The sequence below is a fragment of the Elaeis guineensis genome, chromosome 9, assembly GCF_000442705.2.
Source record: "Elaeis guineensis isolate ETL-2024a chromosome 9, EG11, whole genome shotgun sequence".
NCBI classification, from domain to species: domain Eukaryota; kingdom Viridiplantae; phylum Streptophyta; class Magnoliopsida; order Arecales; family Arecaceae; genus Elaeis; species Elaeis guineensis.
In genome coordinates, this window is record NC_026001.2 from 20,616,521 (window position 1) to 20,641,625 (window position 25,105).

At 36.4% G+C, this 25,105-nt stretch overlaps 1 protein-coding gene across 1 annotated transcript; it reads left to right on the forward strand.

Annotated features, from left to right (window-relative positions):
* The first annotated feature begins 8,126 nt into the window (after positions 1-8,126).
* LOC105051317 (uncharacterized) lies at positions 8,127-25,105 on the forward strand. Its single transcript, XM_010931686.4, is given in 8 exon segments — positions 8,127-8,334; positions 8,889-8,956; positions 9,095-10,796; positions 10,799-10,852; positions 10,855-11,991; positions 11,994-12,485; positions 15,284-15,350; positions 24,727-25,105. Coding segments are annotated over 8 exon segments (3,810 nt in total). The 5' UTR covers positions 8,127-8,207; the 3' UTR covers positions 24,890-25,105.

Here is a 25,105-nt window from a genome sequence, read left to right on the forward strand (position 1 = left end):
GTTAAGTGGATCGGCTTAAATATGATAGAAATAGATTAAGCATATTTTAAATAGATTAATAATCCACAATGGTTATCGGATTTAATGTGGATCATTTTGATCATTGTGGATTAGTGATCTAGGCAGACCACTAAACTTGGTGAAGCTGCTGGCTCGAAAACTGGAGAAGTAGTCCAACTTCATTGGATCGTTGACTCATCAACGTTATGAAATGCGTCATCCCAAATCTGATTGGTGTTGTAGGAGTTGAAATAGCTATTATTGTCGTCCTGAGAAGTAGATAACTTTCCCTTCTCCTTTCCATGAACTCGATCTAAAGATAACATCTCTAGATGTACAACAATGCAAATATAAAATAAAATAAATATCAAATATTGATTACAACAATCAAAATATAAAATAAATTTTATATCTGATGGGTACACTTTCATCCTCCGATTTATGATAGGATCAAACCATTCATAATAAAATATCACCATCCTTTTATCACCTTATCCTGGATACCGTAACTCTATCACCTCCTTAAGAATATCATAAAAATTACTTTCACTATCACCATGTTCTCTGCCCTTTACACACACTCTACTATTGATTATTATTTTTTGCCCTCATTGTATGCATCTGTATGGAATTTGAATCTACCAATGAAATACATGGGCTATGTTTTTACCACTCTTATGGGATCCCAAGCTAAGTCATTCAAGTGTTGATTTCATATCATACTACATGGATTGTGCACCTAATCATAAATTGTAAAAACAATGTATTAGTACTTATATTTTATATGAACAAAAAATTTCTATTGGTACAAGCAGGAGTTAAAGCTTATATAATCTTTAAACCATGATACAAATGAAGCCTCAATCCTTGCATCTATCTGAGCATTACTAAGACATCCAAATGTGGAAATATGTATATACCGCACAAACATACTAAAATACCATGTTGTATTAGTTTTGATGGATTTATTAATTGAGTATAAAATTCTGTGTGGAGTTAAGGAGGATTCGATACTCACTCAAGATATGGTTTCACTTTATTACAGTTTAACAATACATATAATATTGCAATAGTAAGCTCTGCATCATTCAAATATCGAATTCTACACTGACCAAATGGACAACCAAAGTTACTGAATATTGAAAGAGTTGGTTGGTGCCTTATTTTATACTTTTTCCTATCATCATTTTGATAAAAATAATTTTCAAAAGATTTTTTAAAAAATATTTTTATTAAAATTTTTTAAATAAGAACTCATTTATCTAAAAAAATTCCTCAAAAATTTTCTCATAAAAACAATTTCTGAGGGAATGTTTTTCATCAAAATTTTTTTTTTCCTAAGAACTCATTTATGAGAGAACAATCCCTTGAAAAATCTCCACAAAAATAATTTTTGAGGAATTTTTGATAAAAAAATTTTCATCAAAATTTTTTGATTAAGACTCATTTATGAGAAAAAAATCTCTCAAAAAATTTCTTGTAAAAATAATTTTTAAGAGATTTTTTGAGAAAATATTTTTCATCAAAATTTTTTCATAAGAACTCATTTATGAGGAACAATCTCTCGATAAATCCCTCGCAAAAATAATTTTTGAAATTTTTTTGAGAAAATATTTTTCATCAAAATTTTTTAAATTAGAACTCATTTATGAGAAAAAATTTCTCAAAATTTTTTTGCAAAAATAATTTTCGAGAAATTTTTTGAAGAAATATTTTTCATTAAATTTTTTTCTAAGAACTCATTTATGAGCAAATAATCCCTCAGAAAATTCCTCACAAATATAATTTTGGAGAGACTTTCTGAGAAAAAAATTTTCATCAAAATTTTTGACTAGGACTCAATGGGGGAAAAATTTCTCAAAAAATCCTTCACAAAAATAATTTTCAAGGGATTTTTTGAGGGAATATTTTTCATCAAAATTTTTTTCATAAAAATTATTTATGCGGGAACAATCCCTCGACAAATCCCTCATAAAAATAATTTTTGAAAAATTTTTTGAAAAATATTTTTCATCAAAATTTTTAAATAAGAACTCATTTATGAGAAAAAAATATCTTAAAAATTTTCTTGAAAAATAATTTCTAAGAAATTTTTTGAGAAAATATTTTCATCAATTTTTTTTCTAAGAACTCATTTATAAGGGAACAATCCTTCGAAAAATCTCTTGCAAATATAATTTTTGAGGATTTTTTGAGAAAAATTTTTCATCAAATTTTTTGACTTAGACTCATTTATGAGGGAAAAATCCCTTGAAAAATTTCTTGCAAAAATAATTTCTAAGGGAGTTTTTGAGAAAATATTTTTTGTCAATTTTTTTCTAAGAACTCATTTGTAAGGGACAAATCCCTCGAAAAAACCCTTGTAAATTATTTTGACGAGGGATTTTTTGAGAAAAAATTTTTCTTGAAAATTTTTGATAGTATTTTTTGTTGAAAAATCTTTCGAAATTGTAAGGGATTTTTTTTTCTTGGTAAATTCACTTTTTTCTAGTAGTGATAGCCTCTAAAGTCTCCATAAATTCAGATTTTCTTGCCATTCTTGCCTCCTTCCCTTGGATAACTTTTTGCTTCTTTACTTTTCTTGAACTGCTACTAGATGCTCTCTCTATCGAAGGAGGCTGTGTAACTGAGTGGCTTCCATCATCTTCATCCATACTAAGATATATTGGATCTTCATCATCCAAAATAGCTACCTCTTCTCTTTCTATATTCTCAATAGCCTTTGTAAATGTTTCAGCATCCTTTTCCATCATCTTGTCCTTCTCATAGATCACTTCAAGTACATCTAGATGAGGAAAAGTTGCTTTTCACAAATCTTTGGCGGATTCATGCACTTGTCATTAGAAAATCATATATATTGAGTAAGAGATGAACAACAAAAAATATTATTTGAATAAAAAATATATTTATAAAATATATCTTGTACCACTCTATGTACCATATTTTATCACAGGAGATCATCTTCTTTTGGTCATTCCACGTGTATCCTGTTTGCGATAATATCTCTACAATAGCATTATACTTTTGCTTTAAATAGTTTATCTTGGATTCAATATGTGGAGTAGCCTTCAAACCACAATCAGGTAGTTTTTTTTCAATCATTTTCTGCAACTTGTTCATATATTTATTTTTAAAACCACCTCCTTTTTTCAAATGGGATCAATGGACAACTCTTAAAAGTATTCCACTAATACCGCATCCTCATCATTTTTTTATGCACACTTGTTCTTTCCTCTACCACGATTAACTTGACTACATTCATCAGATTCCATCCTATAATAATTAAAATCATGACTTTAATGATTATACCAACATACTTGAGGATCTTCATCCAAAAAAATGATAGACATGTCATTTCAGATGGATACTGATAGATGTATCACAATGACAATAATCATATGAAGAAGATGCCAAAACAAAGAGTTGCATGCATATCTTTAACAATTATATATGAATATAGAGCAAGACAAATAAAACAATCATATATCTTTTAGCATAGCCTAAAGAAACTATTAGTATGGTGAAGAGTTATTCAATCAAAACTTAAAGATGAATAATAAGAAAGAAAAATATGTAAGTTCTCATACTCCTATAAATATCCAATGGAGAAAACAACATTTGAAGAAATAGCAAAAAAAAAAAAGCAACATAATCACCAAACATACTTGAATCAAAAAATAGTTATTCAATAACTCCTTTCTCATTGTTGAATGCAACATAATCTCCAAACTCAATATATGTACATGAACCGTAAAAAATAGTAGAAAAAGATATGACATTTGCAGTACTTAATGGTAAAAATGATACAGTAAAATAATGGATAGAAGTTGTGCATATGGACAATGAGACAAAAAAGGTGATACTTCAGCCTATGACTATGGATTAACATATTTGTTTTCTCAAGCTTAAGGATTCACTCTTACAATTGTAGCTGTGTGTAAGTCTCGGATCAAATACAATATATAAGGGAATGCATTATCGAAAGCATTAAAAATCATTCTGGATAAGATCTATCTCTAGAAAGTCACATTAAGCAGCCATGCATCTTATACCTAATCTTGAGTATGCTCTCAAGTTTCAACCATGTTACTCATTATTCAGAACCATACTACACCAAAGAACTAAAAATATATAAAGTAATTTGGATTACAAACTCATCCTGCAAGCTACTTATTAATTGCAAATAACTACTTGCTTTCAACTTGACAGCTTTGAGGCTAAAACATTAGAGAGTCAGCTTGACAGAATGATCAAGACTTGCTTTGTACTCCAATAAGATTCTATCTAGCACAAATGCACTTGCAATTTGGCATACAGAAAACGTAACAACAAATTTGGAAAAAAAATTATCATAAAATCCTCCCAAATGTCAGAAGAATAGATATATATGATTAAAAATTGATAAATAGGCAAACATATATAGACAGGATATTCTCCAATTGATCTCACATAAAAATACAACTAAAAAATAGACCTCCGTATATCCTATATAAAGCATCAGGCATAGATACAAGAACCATTGTATTCCAATGTTCTGATATTCACCTAACATACTTGAACTAAAAAAAAAAAAAACACAAAACACAATCAACTACTGGAAGATGTAGATCTCCAATTTTTAAACATTTGTTGAGTTGGAGTATTTCTGAAATTGGTTCAATGGTCAGATGTCTCAAGAGTGGTGATGAACTCAACTTTATCCTCTCCCTATTCATCTTCCTCCCTTCCTCTTCCTCTTCATTCTCTTCTTCTTCTTCCTCTTCTATTGGGTCTCTACGCATATACCTCCTTATTAAGTTGTGAAGGAGACAGTAGGTCATAATAATGTGACATTGGATTTGTATAGGAAAGACGAAGGGCTCCTAAGAATTGCCCATCATCTTTTGAGCAGTCCAAAACATCTCTCAATCACATTTTAGCTTGGACATGTTTCTGTTAAAATACTCTTTTACAGATTATGATCATCGCCCATTACTCCACTCATTAAGATGATAATGTTGCCCTTTATATGGGGCAAGAAATCCCTCACCATTGGTGTATTCGGAATCAATTAGGTAATAACAAGCTTGACATATAAAATGAAAACACATTACACATCGTAATTATAAGGCAAGTAAAGTAAAATAAGCTTCATTTGCATATTTGTGTTCATCAATATATACATACCTTGAGGTACTCTCAAATCATTTGGCCTAATTATAGTATCTCGGAGCAATGAGTATCATTACAAGACCCTCCCAATAGACAGCACATATATAAATTGCATGTCAGGCGAACAAACGCCTAAGACATTGTTGCAATATTACTTTTCTTTGTTCGATATCTTGGTTTGTCCTCAGTAGGAATGAACACTCTAATAAAGATACCATCTAATGCTCCTAAGCAATTCTAAAACATCAAAAAATAAATAAATATCTAAGTAATAAGAAAATAGAATGAGATAATAATATATCTTGAAACATCTCCATGTATCATCAATGCAATTCTCTGTAATAGGCTTAGGAGTTTTGAACAACTCCCTATGTAATTTCAATATAGCTTTAAGACAAAGTGAAACTATCGACTCACAGTTTCTCCACTTCTACAAAATAATTTTAATTGTCCTACTTTTCTAATGGTGGGCCATTATGTAAAGAAACATAGAAATAATTTTAAAAATAAACTTAATAATATCTAACGTTACAGAATATAAATCATATCATCAGTGACAATATTTATCTCATAACATCATAATCATAATTATCACATAACTAAAAAAAAAAAAAAAAAAAAAAAAATCATAAATATTATACACATAAATAGACCTCTAATATAACGACGAGCCATTTCTATGTACATAGTCATCCACAATATTATCTTTTAGCAAAAACATTGATAACCAATAGCATAACATTGGTAAATTAGAGCCCAAAGCTATATTATAAAGTGAAAAAGCATATTGTTCATTATATAAAGATACTCTATTGGCCAAACAAAAGTATAGACTCCCGGAAGGAGTGTCAAAAATATAGAATAACAAAATAATCTACTCAATTTTTGGTTATGAACAGAATAGAAGAATTCATTCAACTCTTAAAAACAAATCATAACCATAAGGAACTCCCTAGTAGGTTTATGAGGGCACATAGAACCTCTCAGTCAAAATTTATTAGCTAAAATTATATTTTTGATCAACAAGTGCTGAATAAAGATAGGTGACTAGCTGCCTAGCCATTTGCTAAAGTGGTATTGGGACTAGCGGCAACTTACAACTTATAACTATGAAGCTCTATAAATTTTAATACTAGTCGAGTGCTTCAGAACAATTACAGACCCACTATGAAGCAATAAATGAATTGATTGTGTAATGAATATTCATGGTAGCAGATTGTGTAATTAAAATCATATAGTTGAATTATAACCTAAATGACTAATGATGGTAAAAATCATCTAAAAATTTTTGGATATACTTACAAGTGGTCAAGATTAGGCATCTCCTGAAAAAAATCCAGGAGTTCACAAGATATTGACAAGTTTCTTAACACTCATCATACCTCCAATTGATATGGACTCAGCAGGCAAGAGATCAAAATAGACCAACTCACATGCTTTACTGCAGTCCTAAATTAATTTTGTCTTCTTTATACTTAGAGGACTTCCAAGTTCTTCATATTTTGCAGTAAGGAAATTCGTATCTCCTTCTTTGTAGCCAGAGACTTTCTATAGTCCCAACCATACTGGTATGTAGACACTAGAAGCCACTCAACTAAGTGAAATGGATGAAGTAAAGCATTAAAATAGTTCAATTAGCTGAGCATTAAGATAGCCACTACTATAGCTAAAGCTACTGGCAAATCATCACATTCAAAACACATTGAACGAGTGGATTAATAATAAAAAATAAAAATATGTATATAGTTAGATCAATATAAATATCTATAGCTGAAGTAAAGAATAAATATTTTTCTAATAAAATTAGCTAGGCATTTCTTCAAACACCTTTTTGTCTATCTAAATATATAGAGATATTGAGAGAGGGAGAGAGGGAGGGAGAGACTTACCAGTGATTCGGACTGACGTAAAGAAGATGAGAGTCAGGAGATGGGATGGAGCCGAGGAGGTCGCGGGGGATGAAAATGGGCAGCCCTTTGGAGAAGAAGAGAGGTGGAGGCTCGAAGGGGTGGAGCAGCTAGGGAACTAATATGGAGGTGGGAGACGGTCTTTTGGTCGTGGAGTAAGGAAGAGCGCCTATGAGATCCATCGGAGGCTAGGGTTTCTTTTTTTTTTTTAATTTGAGGGAGCCTATCGAGTCTTTTAGGGGATGGGTCACGAAAGCAACATATTTTTTTGATAAAATAATTCAATAGGAGGGATATTTTGAAAAATAATTTATTAAATCCTGAATGGGCTTTGAATCCGAGAGAGACTTCGGAATGGGCTTTAGAGGGAGTAATCATTCTCATTTCATCTCAGAATCGGAATGAACTTTCCTAACCAAGTGACTGGAATGAGAGTCACATATTTCGATTCCATTCTAAATCTTCAATCCCTCCAACCAAACACGCCTCAATCTCTATTCTCTTCTGTAGATTCAAATTTTTATTTCAATTTCGATTCTAATTCCAATTTCGATCCCGAATAAGTGCTTCAAAGATTGACCATTCTAATTCTAATTCCAAGCTATTCTATTTTTATTCTAATTTTGATTTTAATTACGAATCAAATATCTCAAAAAGAGAAAGGGAGAACAAATAAGATCCCATATGATATGATTTTTATCCCGGTGATGCATGTATCTCAACACATTTTTAGGATAAATGAGAGCCACCAGCAGGACTCGAAGGTGCAAAAGCGGAGAGGAGCGGACGTAACACAATTTTTTGTTTTTTCTCCGCCGTTCCGCCTCACTCCGCCGCCGTGGAGTGCGGTTTTCCTGCTTTGAGATCCGGTAAAAGACACGTGTCGGCAGCCTCTTATTATTTTTGCAATAGTGTATACGATAGCATTGCCGCCATTCCACCGCATCCGCAGTGCAATTGTTCATCACCGACCGTTGAGTTGAAACGAAGAATCAGGAGAACACCAAAATCAACGGTCCAGATTTCATAAACTTCTATACGCTTATATATACGCACTGTGGTCGAAAATGTTGCCAGCTAGACGCTAAAGCCCTCTCCATCCTATAAACCCTCCGCCTCCCCCTCCGGCGAGAAGCCGAACCACCTCCAATGGAGAAAGGAAGCCCTTCTCTGCCAGCGGCGGCTGCTTCGTCCTTCCCGGTCTTCGTCGACACGAGCCTCGATACTCATCTCGCCATGGTCGTGTCCCCCGACGACACCGTCGCCGATCTCAAGAGTGAGATCTGATACCCTTCCCTCCTCTTCTTCGAATCTTTGTTCTCGATCTGGATTCAGTTTTCTCATCGCCTGTGTGTGTTCCTCAATTCGGATTCCTTTTCCTTTTGCTCCAAATGCTTTTTTTTTTTTTTTTTTTGTTTCCACATTTTCGGTAATCTCTACAGGATGTTTATTTTTCTTTTTCTTTTCTATCGATCCTGTTATGTTTTTCCTTCTTCGGAAATTTATAGAATTTGTGTTTTTCTGGTCCATTTGCGTATAAGTTATCAATTTATGATCTTGCACTTCTTGTGGTATTGACAATTGGAGAAGTGTAGTAGCTGTACCAATTAAGTGCTTCGCAGTAGGTTATAACGTTTTCATGCTATATGTGTATATTTTTTATCTCCTTTTCCATGGTTTATGATTCCATTTCAGTTCTATCTGCTCATATTTAATGCATGAGTTTGTATTTGTGCTGTGTTTTTGTTCGACTCGTATTTAAATGTTTGGTCTGTTTGTTTGTTTTAGAGCTTGGTTATTCAGTATAAATTTCGTGCTTTTGTGGATCAGGGAAGATAAGGATAGAGCATGCTCTTTGCTTTCCAAATGTCGGAGAGATCACCATCCAGGCGATGAAGGTATGCTTGCAAGTTGAAGCTGTTGTGAAGTTTTAAGCTTGGGGTCCTTCGACATGCTTATCTTGTCATATTCCTTTTTTGTTCTTATATGGAAATGCTTTTTGTCATTGAGATATGAATACATTCTAATGTTGGTAGGTCAAGCGCAGATCATCCTTCTATCATTTGTCCGATTCAATGCTTGTTAGAAGTGCTTTTGATGGTATCAAAGGGACTTGGTTTCTTCGTATTGATGCTCCTCCTGTCTCTATGATGAAAGGTCAAGCAGGAACTGCAGAAAACGTCATGAGTGAGAATGTTGAGGAAGCAGAAAAGCATGATCAGCTTCATGCGGAGCCTAATGTTGGTCACTTGCTGGGTTGCAGAAATGATAAGTTTCAAGGTGTTGTGGATGAGAAGCAATCATTGCTTGAAACTTCTGTGGACAGATTAGCCAGTCATGGTAACTCATCATTGCCAAATGCTAGAATCTGTCAAATTGATAGTGTGCAAGGTTCTTCACATGATCAGATTGATACGGGCGATGCAAATGTGGATGCATCAAAGGTCATGAACTTAAGAGAGAAAGTATTGTCTGAACCTGATCATACTCCTGATGTAACAGACATGCATGAAGAACAGGTTTGTAAGGTCAGTGAAGAGGTTGGACCACAAGAATGGTCCAAAACTAGCCTGGTTGAGTGTCAAGAGGAGAAGGGTGGTGGAGAGGAAGGATGTGAGAATCCTGATGTTGGAGCTAGTGATGGAGGTGCTTCTATTGTTTCTACCAAGAAAGGAAAATCCAGTAAAAGGAGTAATGTCCCAGTGAACAATCTCATTCTGGATGTAGATTCAAAACATCTTTCTCGAGAGAAGAAAAAGCACAAGAAGGAAAAAGATTTCTCCTTTAAGGAATCACTTCTTGAGGCTCCTGCAGCACGAAATAAATTTGAAAGGCCTGTCCATGACAAGGAGACATCAGAGCTGGAAAATGTCCCTCCAGGAACTAATTCTCAGGAGAAACATTTGGCTTTTTCAGTGGAATTATCTGGTAAGCTACCCCAAGGTGACTCCTCATTTCCAGAAAATCTGACTGATGATAAAAGGAAAAAGAAAAAGAGAAAAAGGTCATCCAAGTCTCACAATGAAGTTGAGTCAGCTGTTCCATCCAATAATGGTGATACTAGTTTATCACACTGTATGGAAGAACCACATACCAAAATTGGGCCATCTGATAACTCAGTGGATGTAAGTGGTGATGTTGTTCCAGTAGGTGAACAAGCTATTAAAGGTAATGCTGAGGAGGTAGGCGTGAGCAACTATGAAAGTCTGACTAAAGAACCTGATGTTGCAGTCCACATTGAAGAAGCTACAGAGAATGTCACTGAAGAGAACCATGAAGATCCTCTTGATCATAGCCATAAGGAACAGGGTGAGGAGCCTAATGTTCTAGAAGGTTCTGCATCACTTACAAATCCTGTAGAAGTGGGTCCTGAAGTTCGAACTAACTCGTTTTGCAGCAGGAAAAAGTCCAAGAATGAATTACCAAAGAACACAGCAAGCAAGTTTGATCCTTCTTATCCTTCAGAACATGTGAATAAAAAGAATCCTTATGAAGCATCTGGAGACAACTGTAGAGATCTGCATGAAGGGTCAGATGCAGCAACCATTTTAAACAAATTTGGGGATCCTAACAAGGTTGCAAATTTAGATATTGAAGTTCCTTCTGGCACCAATAGTAGAAGCTCACATCATCAGAGGAAAAAGAATACAAAGAAAGCTGAACTGACCAATCTGCAACCTAATAAAAATGGGATTGCTCATCTTTCAGGTGATCAAGTTACTGAAGAGAACTATAAAGAGAGATCATGGACCACCATAGAGAACCTGGTAAAGAAGATGAGGGAGCAACTATTCTTAGGAGGTTGTCACTCTCGAAAATTCTGCTGTAGTGAATTCTGGTATGCTTTCTAATATTGGTGGCAGAAAATCAAAACGTAAAAGCAAAAGATCAGCAAAATCCAAATTTCAAAATCATGAGTTCATCCAACAAGAATCTGCCAACTCTCTAGGGAAAGAACCTTTGGAAGAGAAGCCCAAAGAAACATTGGAAACCAACCATAAAGATTTGGGTGAAGAATCTAAGCCAATGACTGGTCATGGAGAACCTGCAGTTCTTGGAAGTCCTTCAAAAGTAGATTTAGTCATTCATTCAAATAACAATGATAAAATCACACGTCACCGCAAGAAAAAGTTAGCCAAAGCAGAACATTTTTACAACACATCCAGCAATCATGATCTCTCTGCAGGGGATCAGAGTACTCGAGAGAATTTTGAAAAAGCATTCAGAACTACTAATGCAGAATCAGGTAATACATCTAATGCTGTGATGTTTGCTCAAGATGCTTTCCATAATATATCTCCTGGAAATATTTCTGAACTAGATTCAACTGGATGGTTGAATGATTCATCTAACAAGCGTGAAACTGCCCACCATTCAGCAAAAACTATAACAGAAGATAACAGAAAGGAATCGTTGGGAAATACTGATGAGAATTCTGTTCAAGTAAATGAAAAGATGGATCTTTCCAAGTCAGGTAGTGGCAACACTAACTTCGATTCTTTTCTCCCTAAAGTCATCACACATGAATCTGTTCTTTCTGCAACAGAGCTTCCATTAAAGGAGACTGAAACTGGGAAATTACAAAAGGATAAAGGTAAAAGGAAAAGAAAGTTAAACATGCATCCACAAGATTCCGTTGCTGATATGGTAAAGCCTTTAAGCTCAAACGAGCAGCACATGCATAAAAGTAAATACCAAGATGCTGATCCTGGTAATCATATTCTGACTGATTCTATAGCACAGCTCCCAAAAAAGGAAATTGAAACTAAAACAACACATGATGAAAAACCTCGAGAGAGGTCAAGTAAATCAAATATGAATTTTGGTGATACGTCTTCTATTTTGACGCCACCACAAAACTCAGATGATGATAGCAGGCCTGAAAAGAAGCTTCTGGAGTACAAATCTGATACTTCTCATCAGGCATCCTTGTCAAGGATGAGAAAAGCAAGCATGTGCATCACCCCAAAGAAAAGACCTCTGCTTCTGGCAGTAAGTTTAAATCTCATGACAGTGTGCACTCAACAGATGAAGTCCCATTACCTGGGAAGATGAATGCTGTCATCAAAGGTGATGTTGTAGGTGCACCTGCTACTCAGAGTGATAGTGCTGATGTTTCTTGTAAGGGCACAGAGGCTGATCTGGCGGCATCTAGTGACAGCACTGAAGATACACCACATCAAACTAAGCGATATAGAGTTGCAGTTAGGAAGGTTCCAAGTAAAAGATTTGGAAAGGTTCTTAATCATTCTAAAGAAGAAAAGCCCTCGTTAGCTACTCCTTGTGCTATCTTTGATGATGCCACAAGTGAAAGTACTGATGATAAGTTTGTGATTAGCAACAGAGGAGATCATATGAAAGCAATCTCAGATAATTCATCTACATCTGCCGACTCAGATGGGGACCTTGAAGAAACAGAGACTACAGGTACTGGTGATTCTTAGTTTCTAAGCTTTTTGAATTTATTTCATTTAGAAAAATACCGTACTACTTCAGAATGAACTGAATTGATTAGTTCGATGTATCTGGGTTTGTTCATCATAAATGATGTGCTGTGGGCTGTAACCTTTTCAATGTGCTAGGTTGCAATTTGTTTGCCATAACCTAGGGAATTGTTAATGTCACCAAGAATCATGTCTGTGCTATCTGGAGTAAAATATTATCCTTGTTAAAACTTTTATTTCCATCTGACATCATGAGCTTTTGCATAGAAGTTTCATGGAATTGTATATTTTTCCCATATATATTAAGGTTTATTGTAGATCTCCCCTTTTCTCGGCTCTTGGCATGGATTGGAGGTGAATCATTAGTGATTTGTATCTAACTTTTGTATGCATAATTATTTGAACTGAAGTTTCCCAAGTTATTCCCTGTATGGGATGCTTTCGTACTGCTTCCGGCATTTTAGTCTCAAATTCTCTTCTTCCAAACATGTTTGTCTGCTCAATCTATGGGTGTTCATGTAGATAAGCGTACATATGCATGTATATAGTGCATATTTTTTTTTTTTTGGAAAATTGCTTTCAAATTCCAGAAAATTAATAAATTTTTGCTAAATATTATTTTTGACTTGAAAACCTGTAGGTATTAAGTGGCCAAAGCTGATACTTGACAATGATGACACTATATTTTGTTGATTTGAAGTGTCAAGGAGTGTCATGAAGTGTCTTGGTGCTTAAGTGTATGGACACATCACATATCCAAATTTGAAATTTAAGTTACTTTAGGTCTGGGCATTGATGAAACAGGCATTCGGATTTGGACTAGGCTTCAACCTGAACATTAAGTCCTAACATGCTGGCTCTATTATAGCTTGGCCTTGTCTTTGGGTAACTATTTGCGCCTAGGCATGGCTTAATACTTAGACCTCTAGTTGTAGGTAAGCTTAAACTTAGCATATGCCTAGTTTACTCGTCCCTTGGGTAGACAATTGGCTGTGGGGACGTTACTGCCCAACCATGGCAAGCATGTGTGTGTGTGTTGGGGGGGGGGGTGTTTTTTTTTTTTGGTTGTTTGGGGGTGGGGGGGCACAAGAGGTGAGAGGTTTATGGGAGTTGGGGTTGATGGTTATGAGGAAGGGTTGCAAGACAAAGGCAAGGATAGTGGTACCTAGTGAGAGTGCTAATGGTGGCATTGGTGATGAGCGGTGGGGCAGGGCAGGAATAGGAATGGTGGTAGAGATAGAGGCAGGGCAGGTTGAAGGTATGGGATGGTAGCTGTGGAGTGTGAGTGGCTGAGGGATTTGGAGATGGTGTGGTTTTGATGGCAATAAAGGGAGGGAGAGAGAGGAGGAAGAGCGAGAACGAGGAAGAGGTGCCCCTTAGAGGGAGATTGGGATAAAAAGGCCTCTTAGTATTGGGAATGTGGTTTAGGCAATATATATTAATATTAGTTTTAAAATTAACTCTTGGGCATGGCATGAATGGCTTATCTTTGAGCAAACCCATTCTTGGTTCAAAACTCAATGCAGCTATTAAATTTGGGCTTGGGCTGACTTGATAGGTTGGAAATGCAGGCCTAGGTTTGCCTAATAATCAAGCTCGGCTTGTTGTAAGACATTACCTATCAAACTCTGACTTGCATTGATGCTAATAGTGTGTCAGTCAAATTCTTTATTTGGCAGCTAGCATAAAAAAGGAAAAGCCCTATGAATGAGCCTCCCACCATGTAGGGTTTGGGGAGGGTCAGTTGTACATAGCCTTATGCCCACGTGTGGAGAGGCTATTTCTGTATTTTGAACCCATGACACCCAAGTCACACAAAGCAACCTTACCATTGTGCCAAGCTCACCCTTAATTTGGCAGCTAGTTTGTAAGTAAGATTTATGGGCTAACACAAAATTTAAGTCTTAATTTAATGGTAGAGAAAAACCATGATAACAATTTTAGATGCTCAACCTACTTCAGCAAATGGATGAGTAGGTCTTCGAACTTCCATAGCTTGAATTTTTTCAGAATGAAATGGAACGCTAAGCTCTCTATGGCAGCTTAAGTTGACCTGCATTCTACATTACTGTAGGACCTTATATACCTTGCTTTGCAATACACTGGTCAAGGATTTGCCTGTAATCTTCTTCTAATAACATGGAGTTCATGATTTTATGACTGGTGTAATATTGGCTATGAGATTGATTCATAAGCTAATAATTAAGGGAGATTTAGTCATCAGGCAACCCTTTAATGGGATTTATGGCCTGATTAACTGATTATGGTTCTTTATTATAATGCACATGTTTATGCCCCAGCAGAGGGCTCTGACCTATTATAGTTGTACTTTTGGAATTTGCCATTACCAGATCATTACATCAGTTGCAACCAGTTAGAGCATTCACTACTATGTCTATTTCCTCTGTTAGCTATTCCTAATGGAGAGAAATTTTTAGTATCATAGACAAGCTAATATTTGTTCAAAATTTGAGTTGTAATAGTGCAGATATATTTTCTTTAGTAGCTCAAATTTCTGAGTGTGTTACTGGACATGTTCTTTGAGCCTAGACTATACTGATTGGATTCAGTTTAGTGTAGTTTCTTTCAGAGTATCTGCAACTAGTGATTGTTGTCTGCAATACTTGCAAATGCTGATTTCATATTACTTCAGTGTTCAGAAACATATATTCTGCTGCCATAGATTGGAAAATTTTATTTTCTAGAAGTTGCAAGCAAGCATATGCCCAAAATAATCACTTTATGAGCTAACATATACAAGTTCCTTGTTAATGGTTTTAGGAATTAAACCTGCTGCATATGGTAAAAAAGATCGTGGAATTGATGATGGGGGCATCGTTTTGTCACAGTAAGTATATTTCTAAAATTTAACGATAAAACTGTTTCTTCTATTCTAGATCTTTGCATAATATTCATAGCTCAACGCAAAGCTTTACTGACTTGTTTTATTCCAGAAAATAGACATGGTACTGTAATCACTTGAATGAACAAGCTAATCTTTTTAGTTTTTATTGTGGACTGTCAGAAATTTGACGAACTATTCAAATTGTAAAACAAGTTGGTAAATCTAGCTCCTTGTTGTAAATAATAATGGAATGAACAGGGGAATGTTAGAAGTTACTTGTTTCCAGACATCAATCATCATAAAAGTCAGTGTTAGTCTCATTGAGTTTGTTAATTTTGTCGCAGTATAAATATGGAACTATAGTATATGCCCAAATTTCCCCTTTGTTTAGAGTAAATGGATCTCCTTATCCTTTTAATTTTGCATTGGAAAGCTTTCCATCTTCTATGTGGTGGTCACTATGAAGGATGAAAATTAAGCCTTTTAAAGGGACGGCATAATTTGGATTATTTTATGATAGTTCCAGATTTGTAGTTTGCAGTTGGTTCTCCTTTTCGCCACTTCTAAGCTGTCTCATGCATTGGGAATTGTAGATTGTAGAAGTTAGGCATGTGTTGAATGTCTTGGCCTTCATCACTAGTAGTTAGTTTGATAGCTCCAGGCTTTTCTATACTTAATTTTATCACTCTTATTGATGATAGGTTCGCCAAGCATGAGTTTAACATACCTTCCTTTGTAATAGCAATGACCTTTAGAAGAAACATATTAATATTTAAATAGAAATGTGGAAATTGAATGAATGACAAGTCATCATAACAAAGGCATCCCCTTAAGTTGGATATGTCATCTTATATTTAGTAATTAACTGTCAACATGCTTTGCATAATTAGTATGGTTCTGGCTTAGAGGATTATTGTTTCCCCTGCGCAAATGGTAACTTTATCAAAAACATTATAACATACAAGTTTCATTCAAATTTGCCTTGATATTCCATTTGCCTCTTTTGACTTGTGTTTCAATTGGTCATATCAAGTTTTTGCTCTTACATATCTTAAATTTTAATTTTGTGAATATCTTAAGCTTCATTGTCAAATTTGGATCTCTTTACTTATGAATGATATTACTCCACCGCAACATTCTATCTTTGCTATACCCTCTTCATTAAAAAAATAAATAGGTTCATGCTCCCTCTTCTTTACTGACTGTTATATGAGGGTGCCCAGTTGCCTCACCTTTTTCCTTTTTTTGGTTTTTTTGTTCAATGTGCCGAATCATGCTAGCGGTAACCATCTTCTTAATTTCTTCTTCGAATAATGATTTGAAGGTAATACAAGTGGAGGTAGTCGCTTTAGAAACTTTCTTATCGAATATTTGAATTAAATCTTGAGTGTAGAGTTACTCTGTATTGTCTCCTTATACTAAAATTCAAATAAGAAAAGGGTGAAAATATAGATAATTTTCTAAGAGTTAGCTGAATCAAGAAGAGAGATATGAACCCTATCTCCTTGTATTTTACTAAAAGCATCATTTATTGTCCTAGGTATTTAGGTATTTAAGCTTGATTCCTGATCTTTCAGAAAACAAACATTGTTTCAGTGTATTGATATTGCTATCTGTTACTGGTATATATGTCACTAAGGTTTCTTTCCTATTTTAGAGAGGAAGTGATTATACTTAATTAAGCAGATTAAACATTACTCGAGAAACCATCAAAAATCAACTGACGTGTACCAAAAATTATATGGTATTAAGCATATCAACATTTTGTATATCCTTCTCAGCTATGTTGTTCCATGAAACATCCTATGGAATTTATAGAACATGATCTATTTATGAAACAGGCAAGCTTCCTTAAAAATCTTTGGCTTGCCATCAAAAAGTTCCTCATTTTATTCCTTTTAGAAAGGTGGTGTCCTTTTCTAGACCAAAAGTGACTTTAAAGCCAGTTCACTTTTTTTGTGTATGAAGAATATTGGGTATTTATTATCATGCTGCAGAAACATGAGTGTTATATTTGGGCACATATAGGAGTGATTTAGCAAAAGGGTAAAAGAGAAACAATATATAAAACAATCATTAAGATAGATTTAGCTTAAATTTGTGGTATTGCAGAACAGAGAATATTGAAAGCTAATAGTTATGAAGGGGTTTCACTTTCACTATAATTTTTAGGGTTTCCCTCAGCATTTCACTGCAAGCTATCTTGCCCACTTTGGAATGGATGCTTTTATGCTTGAACTGAATCCATTCTGCTGTGAAATGATTTTGGTTGCTAATCTTGTTTTATACCACCCTGTTTAGAGTAATTATGGATAGTGATATCACAAACCTTCAACTAGGAAGTCCTTCTGCACTAAACTGACATTGGTCTCTAAGTAAGCCACGTTAAGAATGAAGACCATTAACTTGGATGATGGTGCCCATACCAGCAGAGTTTCATTAGGAAATTGGAAAGAAGTCTTTCAAGTTCTATGATATTGTAGCATTATTACATTTTTCTTGCAGTTAGTACTGGAGATTTGAAGTGGAAAACCACCTGTCCCTTTTGCTCTCCCTCCTTCACTTACATTTTCTCTTTTTCCCTCCCAACCTGCACCACCCTCGAACCCACACTCATGTGTGCACTTGCTGTGTTTTCATTTCTTCTCGTGCACATATTGCCTATTCTCCCTCCTATGCCTAGGATTCATCTAAGATATGTGCTTAATGCATTGACTTCTTATTACAATTTGACTTGAAATTTTCAAGCTGGATGTGCGGGCGAGTAGATAACACATTCAAAGACAAGTGCACCAAAAAATAAATACATCTACTTTGATGACAATCATCATATCATTCAAATGGCTGTTATCCAATCTTCCAACAAGTGTGTACCACATTTATTAATCTGGACAATAGGGGATGCTTTCTAAAGTACCTAGGTTGCATTTGGTGCATTGCTAGACAATCTTGAAAGATAATCTTGAAAGATAATCTGGATTGCATTCAAGATAGATTGCCATCATTAAATAGCCAGTAATGTTGATTACTGTGTTTGATATGCGCATGCAATGTTGCAGTAAAATTATTAGAAATCTTGATTGACATGTTTGATATGACAATCAGATTACTGGTTATGTGAACTCAAATTTCCAAAATACTCCTAAGTCAAATCTATTAAAAATTCATATATTATGACTTGTACTCAACATCATCCTAGTGTTGTGGCTTTCGGACAGCAATGTGCCTGTCCGCTGGCTGTCGGCCACCACCACTGTCGCCCTCACTGCCGACCGTCACCGCTGTCCCGCCACAAGCTGCGCTCTCGCAGCCCCCACCGTCGAATAACAAGTATTCAGAAATCTAGCAAAATATTCTAGCAAAAATATTGAGCAAAATATTTCATTAAATTACATGTTAAAATATGAAGATAAATAAAAAAAATTGTTATAACAAAAAAAAGGCATTGTGAAAATTACAGAGCACGAACACCGGTGCTCTATGATTTGTGAGAGTAGCAGTGGCTTGGAGCTCCTGTACAGTAAACAACTGACCTCTCCAGCTTCCAACAGAGCTCGAGCCCGAGTGGCTGGTGACCTTATCCGGCGGTCATCGCTCACCCTCCTCGCTGTCCCCAATGCCTACCTCCACTCCGGCGACCTCAGCCACTCCACTGCCAACATCCTCTGCTACTACATCCTCTTTGTGTACCTTTTTTGGGTGGAACTCCACCATATCTCCGCCGTCGGCAAGCTCATCACTACCCACTACAAGACCATCGGCCGTGCCTTCAATAACATAGGGGCCGTCGACAACCAGCAACACCACCCACGGCCTCACGGATTTCACCGATGGAGGAGCTCATCACGGGGTTCGTCGGGGTGACGCTCTTGTCTGCCACCCGTGAGAGCCATCAGGGCATCCCCAGGCTCGCATCCAGCACCGCCTCATCCAGCTCCACCGCTTGGCGGCTCACAGAGACAACCCACCTCAAAATGATTACTGCCTACAGTGACAAAAAAAAGAGAAAAATACGACTTAGCGGTCGAAGAGTGATCATGGCACTGTGTTGAACGGCGGCAACTTGACCGGAGGCGATGTGAGAGGCGGAGATTCGATGGCTAGGGTTTGTGACGGAAGGGGTTGAGAGAAGGGAGCGGCTTCATATGAAGGAAAAGAGGGTTTGGGTTTTGTTTGATTTTTTTTTTAATGAGGGTAATTTCGTTTAAAAACTTTATTACAAGATAATCAAAGAAGTGATAATCTAGATAGCCATCCGTCTTATTGGTAATCCATATTGCTTCATGGAAGGCAATCTGGATTACCAACCCAAAAAGTATACCAAACGCAGTAATCCATATTACCACATTAAATTGCTAGCAATTTGGATAGATTGCCAGCTGCCAAATGCAACCCTAGGATTTTCGGAAATAACTAGAGTAGAGAGAGAGAGATTAATTACTTTGGGGTTGATTTAAGGATATGGTGTGCTAAATTCAATACAAAGTGATGTCTATGCAAACAATAGTATAATGAATTCTCAAACCAAGGTTTGTCATACCGTGCCGAACCGGTCGGTACACCCCATCTCGTACCGGACCGGCGGGGAACCGGCATGATTCAGCCGGTAAAATCGGTACACCGACGGTACCGAAGAAAAAAGAACGGAAAGTGAGAAAGAGAGAGAGGGGAGGGAGGAAGGTGGGAGCCGCCGAAGGCTGGCGGTGGTGGCTGCGGCCGTCGGAGGGCTTTCGAGCCCCGTATCGCCGATAGGACTTTCAAGAGAGCAAAAAAGAGAGAGAGAGCGCTCGGAGGGGGGGCGAAGAACCTACCGGACGGACGGTGCCTTCGTTGCGAGGCTCCAGGTGGCCGGCAAGCCGACGCCGACGGTCTGAGGGCGGTCGAGCGGGCGGAGCCTCTTTGCGGCTCCGCCCCCTTCTTCTTTTTCGAAACAGACGATGTCTGTTTCGATTTTTTTTTTTTTTTTTTGTTTTAAACTTATGAAGTCGGCAATTGGGTTGCCGACTTAAGATTTTTTTTTAAAAAAATAAAAATCGTGAAGCCGGCAAATCGTTTGCCGACTTCACTTAAAACATGTTTTTTAAAAAAATTGCGAAACAGGGGCGATGCCCCTGTTTCACGCCTGCGGCGCCGTGCGCGTGGACTGCGCCCTCCGACGGCCACGGCGGCCAGTCGGAGGCCGTCCGGCGGCCCCGCCGGCTCCTTCCCCTCCCTCTTTTTTTTTCTTCCTCTTTCTCTCTCTATTTCTCTCTTTTTTTCTTTCAGTTCGGATTGTTGGTTTGGTACAGTATGAAACCATACCGAACCGTACCGTCGGTCGGCCAAATGGCCGACGGTACCGGTTTAGCATACCTTGCCTCAAACAAACCAAAAATTCAGATTACCTTAAGTCTAGCTACCTCACCACACAACCTGCACTTTTTCTCTTGTATATTTGATGCTTTGTGCAATGTATCCTGAAATCAGGGTCCAGTTCATCAAGGTCATCATCAAGAATAAATTTGATTTTCTAGTACCTTCATGGAAGGAGGGGTTTTTGTTCAGATTGAATAGTAGGGCATTAGAATTGATTGCTAGACAAGCGTGTAGATTGAGATTTCAGTTTTCTAGGTTTGTAGCAAAAGTAGACTTAAGGGCTGGCCTTTTTCAGGGTTCAAGAAAACATGGCTGGGAACGGTTTGAGGTTAAAGGGACCGTGTAGGTCTTTCAAATGGTCTGTGTCCTAATATGGACCTCAAGGCCTGATATGTTCTCAGATTTGGCCTGAAAAATTATATTAGGCCTGGGAATACTACAGCAAACTTATAAACTGATGACAGTGTCTTTTGGGTGTACACTAGCTGGTTAATGAGGAAACAAAGCCAACTAAAAAAGGCACACTGGATTACTAAACGAGCAGCTCATATTTGAGAGGAAGGCTTTTTGACTGATATGAATCATGCTATCAGATGACAATGTGGGATCACACAACATGATGCTTTATTCCGCAAATAAACTTAGACCCACCATCTGATCCCCATTGTTTTTCTTGGTGTTATCCAACGAGTAGTCAAATTATTATAAACTCCTGATGTTTTTCTTAGGTGTACTCTGTCCTTGCTCAAAGTTCACAAAAATATCATTATGGACGGGGGAAGACTATGCAAAAATTTCTTTGCAGAGGTGGAATAGTAGAAAAGGATGATACTGAGTTATTCAAACACTTTTTGAATTCTTAAAATCATGTAAAAAATATGCTTCACCGTGGATGCAAACCTGCCATGGAGATCAAACTTTTCTACTTTGTTGCTAAAGCTGTTCCTCATTTTGCTCGACTGTTGAGGCATGGTGCACATTGGTTTTGCCATTTCATGGAAATTAGCTTTGTGATTTTGCTTGAAGGAGCCAGTTTTTAAGCAGCTTCCCTTTCACCAAAATGTGCATGATTCTCTTATTATCTTTATCTTTTTTTTTTTTTTTTTTTTTTGAGTCCCTAACATTCCCTAACAATTGGTTTGTGTAAGATATTGATTGCCCATGCCATATCATTAATCCATTCTCCACTATTTTTTGCTCTTGTGCTTCTTTCTGTGTATTCATTTATGAAGCCCATATTTTACCACACATTTATCTTTACATTTTTATTTTTGCTATGCTCATTGTCATTTGGACTCTCTCTCTCTCTCTCTCAATATCCAAGCTTTCTACACTGCAGAATTTCAGGCCTCATTGCTACATAAGAATCTCAGTCTAGTCGCAAAGACATTTGTTGATGACACAAGACCACCCAAAAGCAAGGTTTTAATTTTGCTCATCAAAATTATGATTCGCCCTGCTTCCTAGATAAAAAATCACCTCCAATTTTGCTTCATCTAGTCAGTCTCAGCCACAAGTCAACCAGTGTGAAATCCATGTCTACATGCTCCAGGTTATTGATTGCCATAAAACACTTGTTTTGAGTTGATAGAGGAGAAAACCTCTCTCATGGGCAATAAATCAAGCCACTAGGTAGTCATATTGTAAGATTAAATGTAGTCTTCATGGCATGTGAAGTCAAAAAATGGTGGGAAGTTATAATCTGGATCATTTCATTAAGTAGAATTGTGGGAAAAATGCTCAAAACCTTTTGCACAATCCTCCAATAGATTGTTTGCCAGAAATCTAACAATTATTGTCCTTTATTGACTATACCATGACTTTGAGGGAGAAAAAGATGCAACATTAGGCGCATGAGTGTCCAGATTTTTTTTTTTAGCATTATGTTTTTGATGAGAGAGATGCTCTTGCGAGGTGGACTGAAGAAAAAAACTGGTTTAGCAATAGAGACAAGCAGTGGTCGGGTGAGGTGCTGCATCAGGATTCAAAGAAATCAGTTGACAGGATTGGGACTTGGGAGTAATAGGATGTTGAGTATCAAAAAAAGTTTGGAAGTACCTGGTTGTGACTTGTTAGTCCAAAACTGAGTGGTGAAGAAAGGGATGCAAGAAATTGATCAAATATAAAAGAATGAAGAGGATGACTATATTATTTTATTGATGAAAAGGATGCAAGAGATCGAGATACTAGTTCATGTGGCAATCCTAATGCCTTTGCAATTGCTCTTATCATCATGAAGCAGACACCACTCAAGATCATCAGATGTGCCACCCAAAGAGGGAGATGAGGTTTGTTCAAGATGCCTAGCATGCATGCTGCATCATCTAATGACAATTCAAGCGCCTGTCAGTTATAACTTGTTTATGTTCACTAATCTATGAAGCACTGACATGGATACAGGATACAGATATGACACGATACTAATATGCGTTACAACAAATCTTGAGAAAATAGGATACCCTATGGCTAGGATACATCCAGGAACACACCACACACACACACACACACACACACACATAAATGCATATATGCCTATCTGTGTATATCATACATACATGCATAAGTACAGGACACATATGTATGTAAAAAGGGCATACAGAAAGCTCAGTAGGCTATCAAAATAACATGTTCCATACTTTGCATGGTATTATTGTTCGCTTTTACAAGCTCATTATTAGTTATTATTTATACCTCATCATCCAAATTTATATTTTAATAGTAAGATATCACTAGAATACAAAATTGACCCCCTCTTAGTTTTGGAGGTATCACGGAAGTATCTAAAGTGTTTTAGAGAAGCAGCTGGAGTTTTTTTAGTTTTTTTTTTTTAATTTATTTTTGATTTAAAAAAAGGATACTTAACATGAATATCTGAGACATATCCAATAAGTGTCTCACAAGTATTGGTATCTGATACAAAAACTATATGGACATGGTATGTGCTTTGACGTATTCATGCTTCCTAGGCACCAATGTTCATTCTGTGCACCAGATGATATTATTTTGGACATGTAGAATCACAACATCATTAAACTCAACACTATTATGTCCTTTTGTACAATTACATCCATCTGCATTGCAACACTTGCAAAGATGATGGCGTTGTAGCATGTAATTTTTACTTTAGCCAGAGGCATAAATTCTATCCCTCAATGTTATTAATTTGAAACTTTATTGTTCTGTTTTTTTCTTGATTATGACTGATAGCATAGAAGTACTATGCATAATTTATTACCATTCAATATTTATCTTCTATCAGTATCATGTTTTTAACTGGCTTAGCATATCTGGAATTTGGCCAGTTACTGCTTATGTCAGAAACATGTATGCAAGAGAAGTCTTATTTTTCAGACAATTGGAAACCTTAGGAAAGCAAAGGTTGGCTGAACCATCCAAAGTATAAATGCTTCTGACACAAATTTCATGCATATCTGGTTGTCACTGGATATCGCAAACCTATTTGCATCTTGCACTCTCTCTCTCTCTCTCTCTCTCTCTGAGGGATGAAGAGAGTGAGTCTGGCTGCATTTTTGCACACACATGGAGATACTAGCACATGCTTTCTCACCTTTGCTTAATTTATTAGAAATAAAAATATTTATTTGCCATTGGGAATTTTATAATGGTATAGCCTTCGGGACTTTTACTCTTGCCTGCTGCCATTCGAAACAACAGTAAAATAACATGGGAACTTCGAGTAGACCACCTGGAATAATATCAATTTTGGGACCAAGGGTGTAAAACTGAATAAAATGTAGTTCTTGCATTTAGCTAGTTACAGATTAGGAGTTTCACCTACATTTTCACAGAGGCGAGGAGTAGGTGGCTGTTGTTGGCTAGCTTGAACACATAAGCGTAACGTGATCTTATCCTGTAATTGATTCAACATTTCTGAACGTAACCATGGATATGCTTCCTAATTTTCTAGTTATAATAAATATGTAAAAGGATTTTCTTATATTCTAATATTTTTCTCCAGTTAATAATTAATTTGTTATTTACCTTCTTGCCTTTATTTGACCAGATCGAAGGCATCCAAAAAGAATGTGCCTTTAGGTACGATCCTGAGAAGTTCAAGCAGCTACAAGAAGGCGAAACTTTTGGCATCTCAATCACAAGCTGAGGACTCTGAAAGCCAGCCTGTTGATATAGTCCTCGAAACTCAACCTGACTATACGACTACATAAAATGCTTTGCAGTTTGGTGAGTGAAACTACCTTGGACGCCTGGTTTCTGTGGCTCTGCTGGGAATCAGAGAGTTTTTCGACCATAATTTTGTTTTCACCATGCTTGCTTTTGCACCAACTTTTGACAAGTGGTAAACTACAAGGATTAGAGCTTGTATTCATGTATTCTGTGATGTGGGTTGAGGTTTTAAATTGATAGCGGTTCATCTTTTGAAA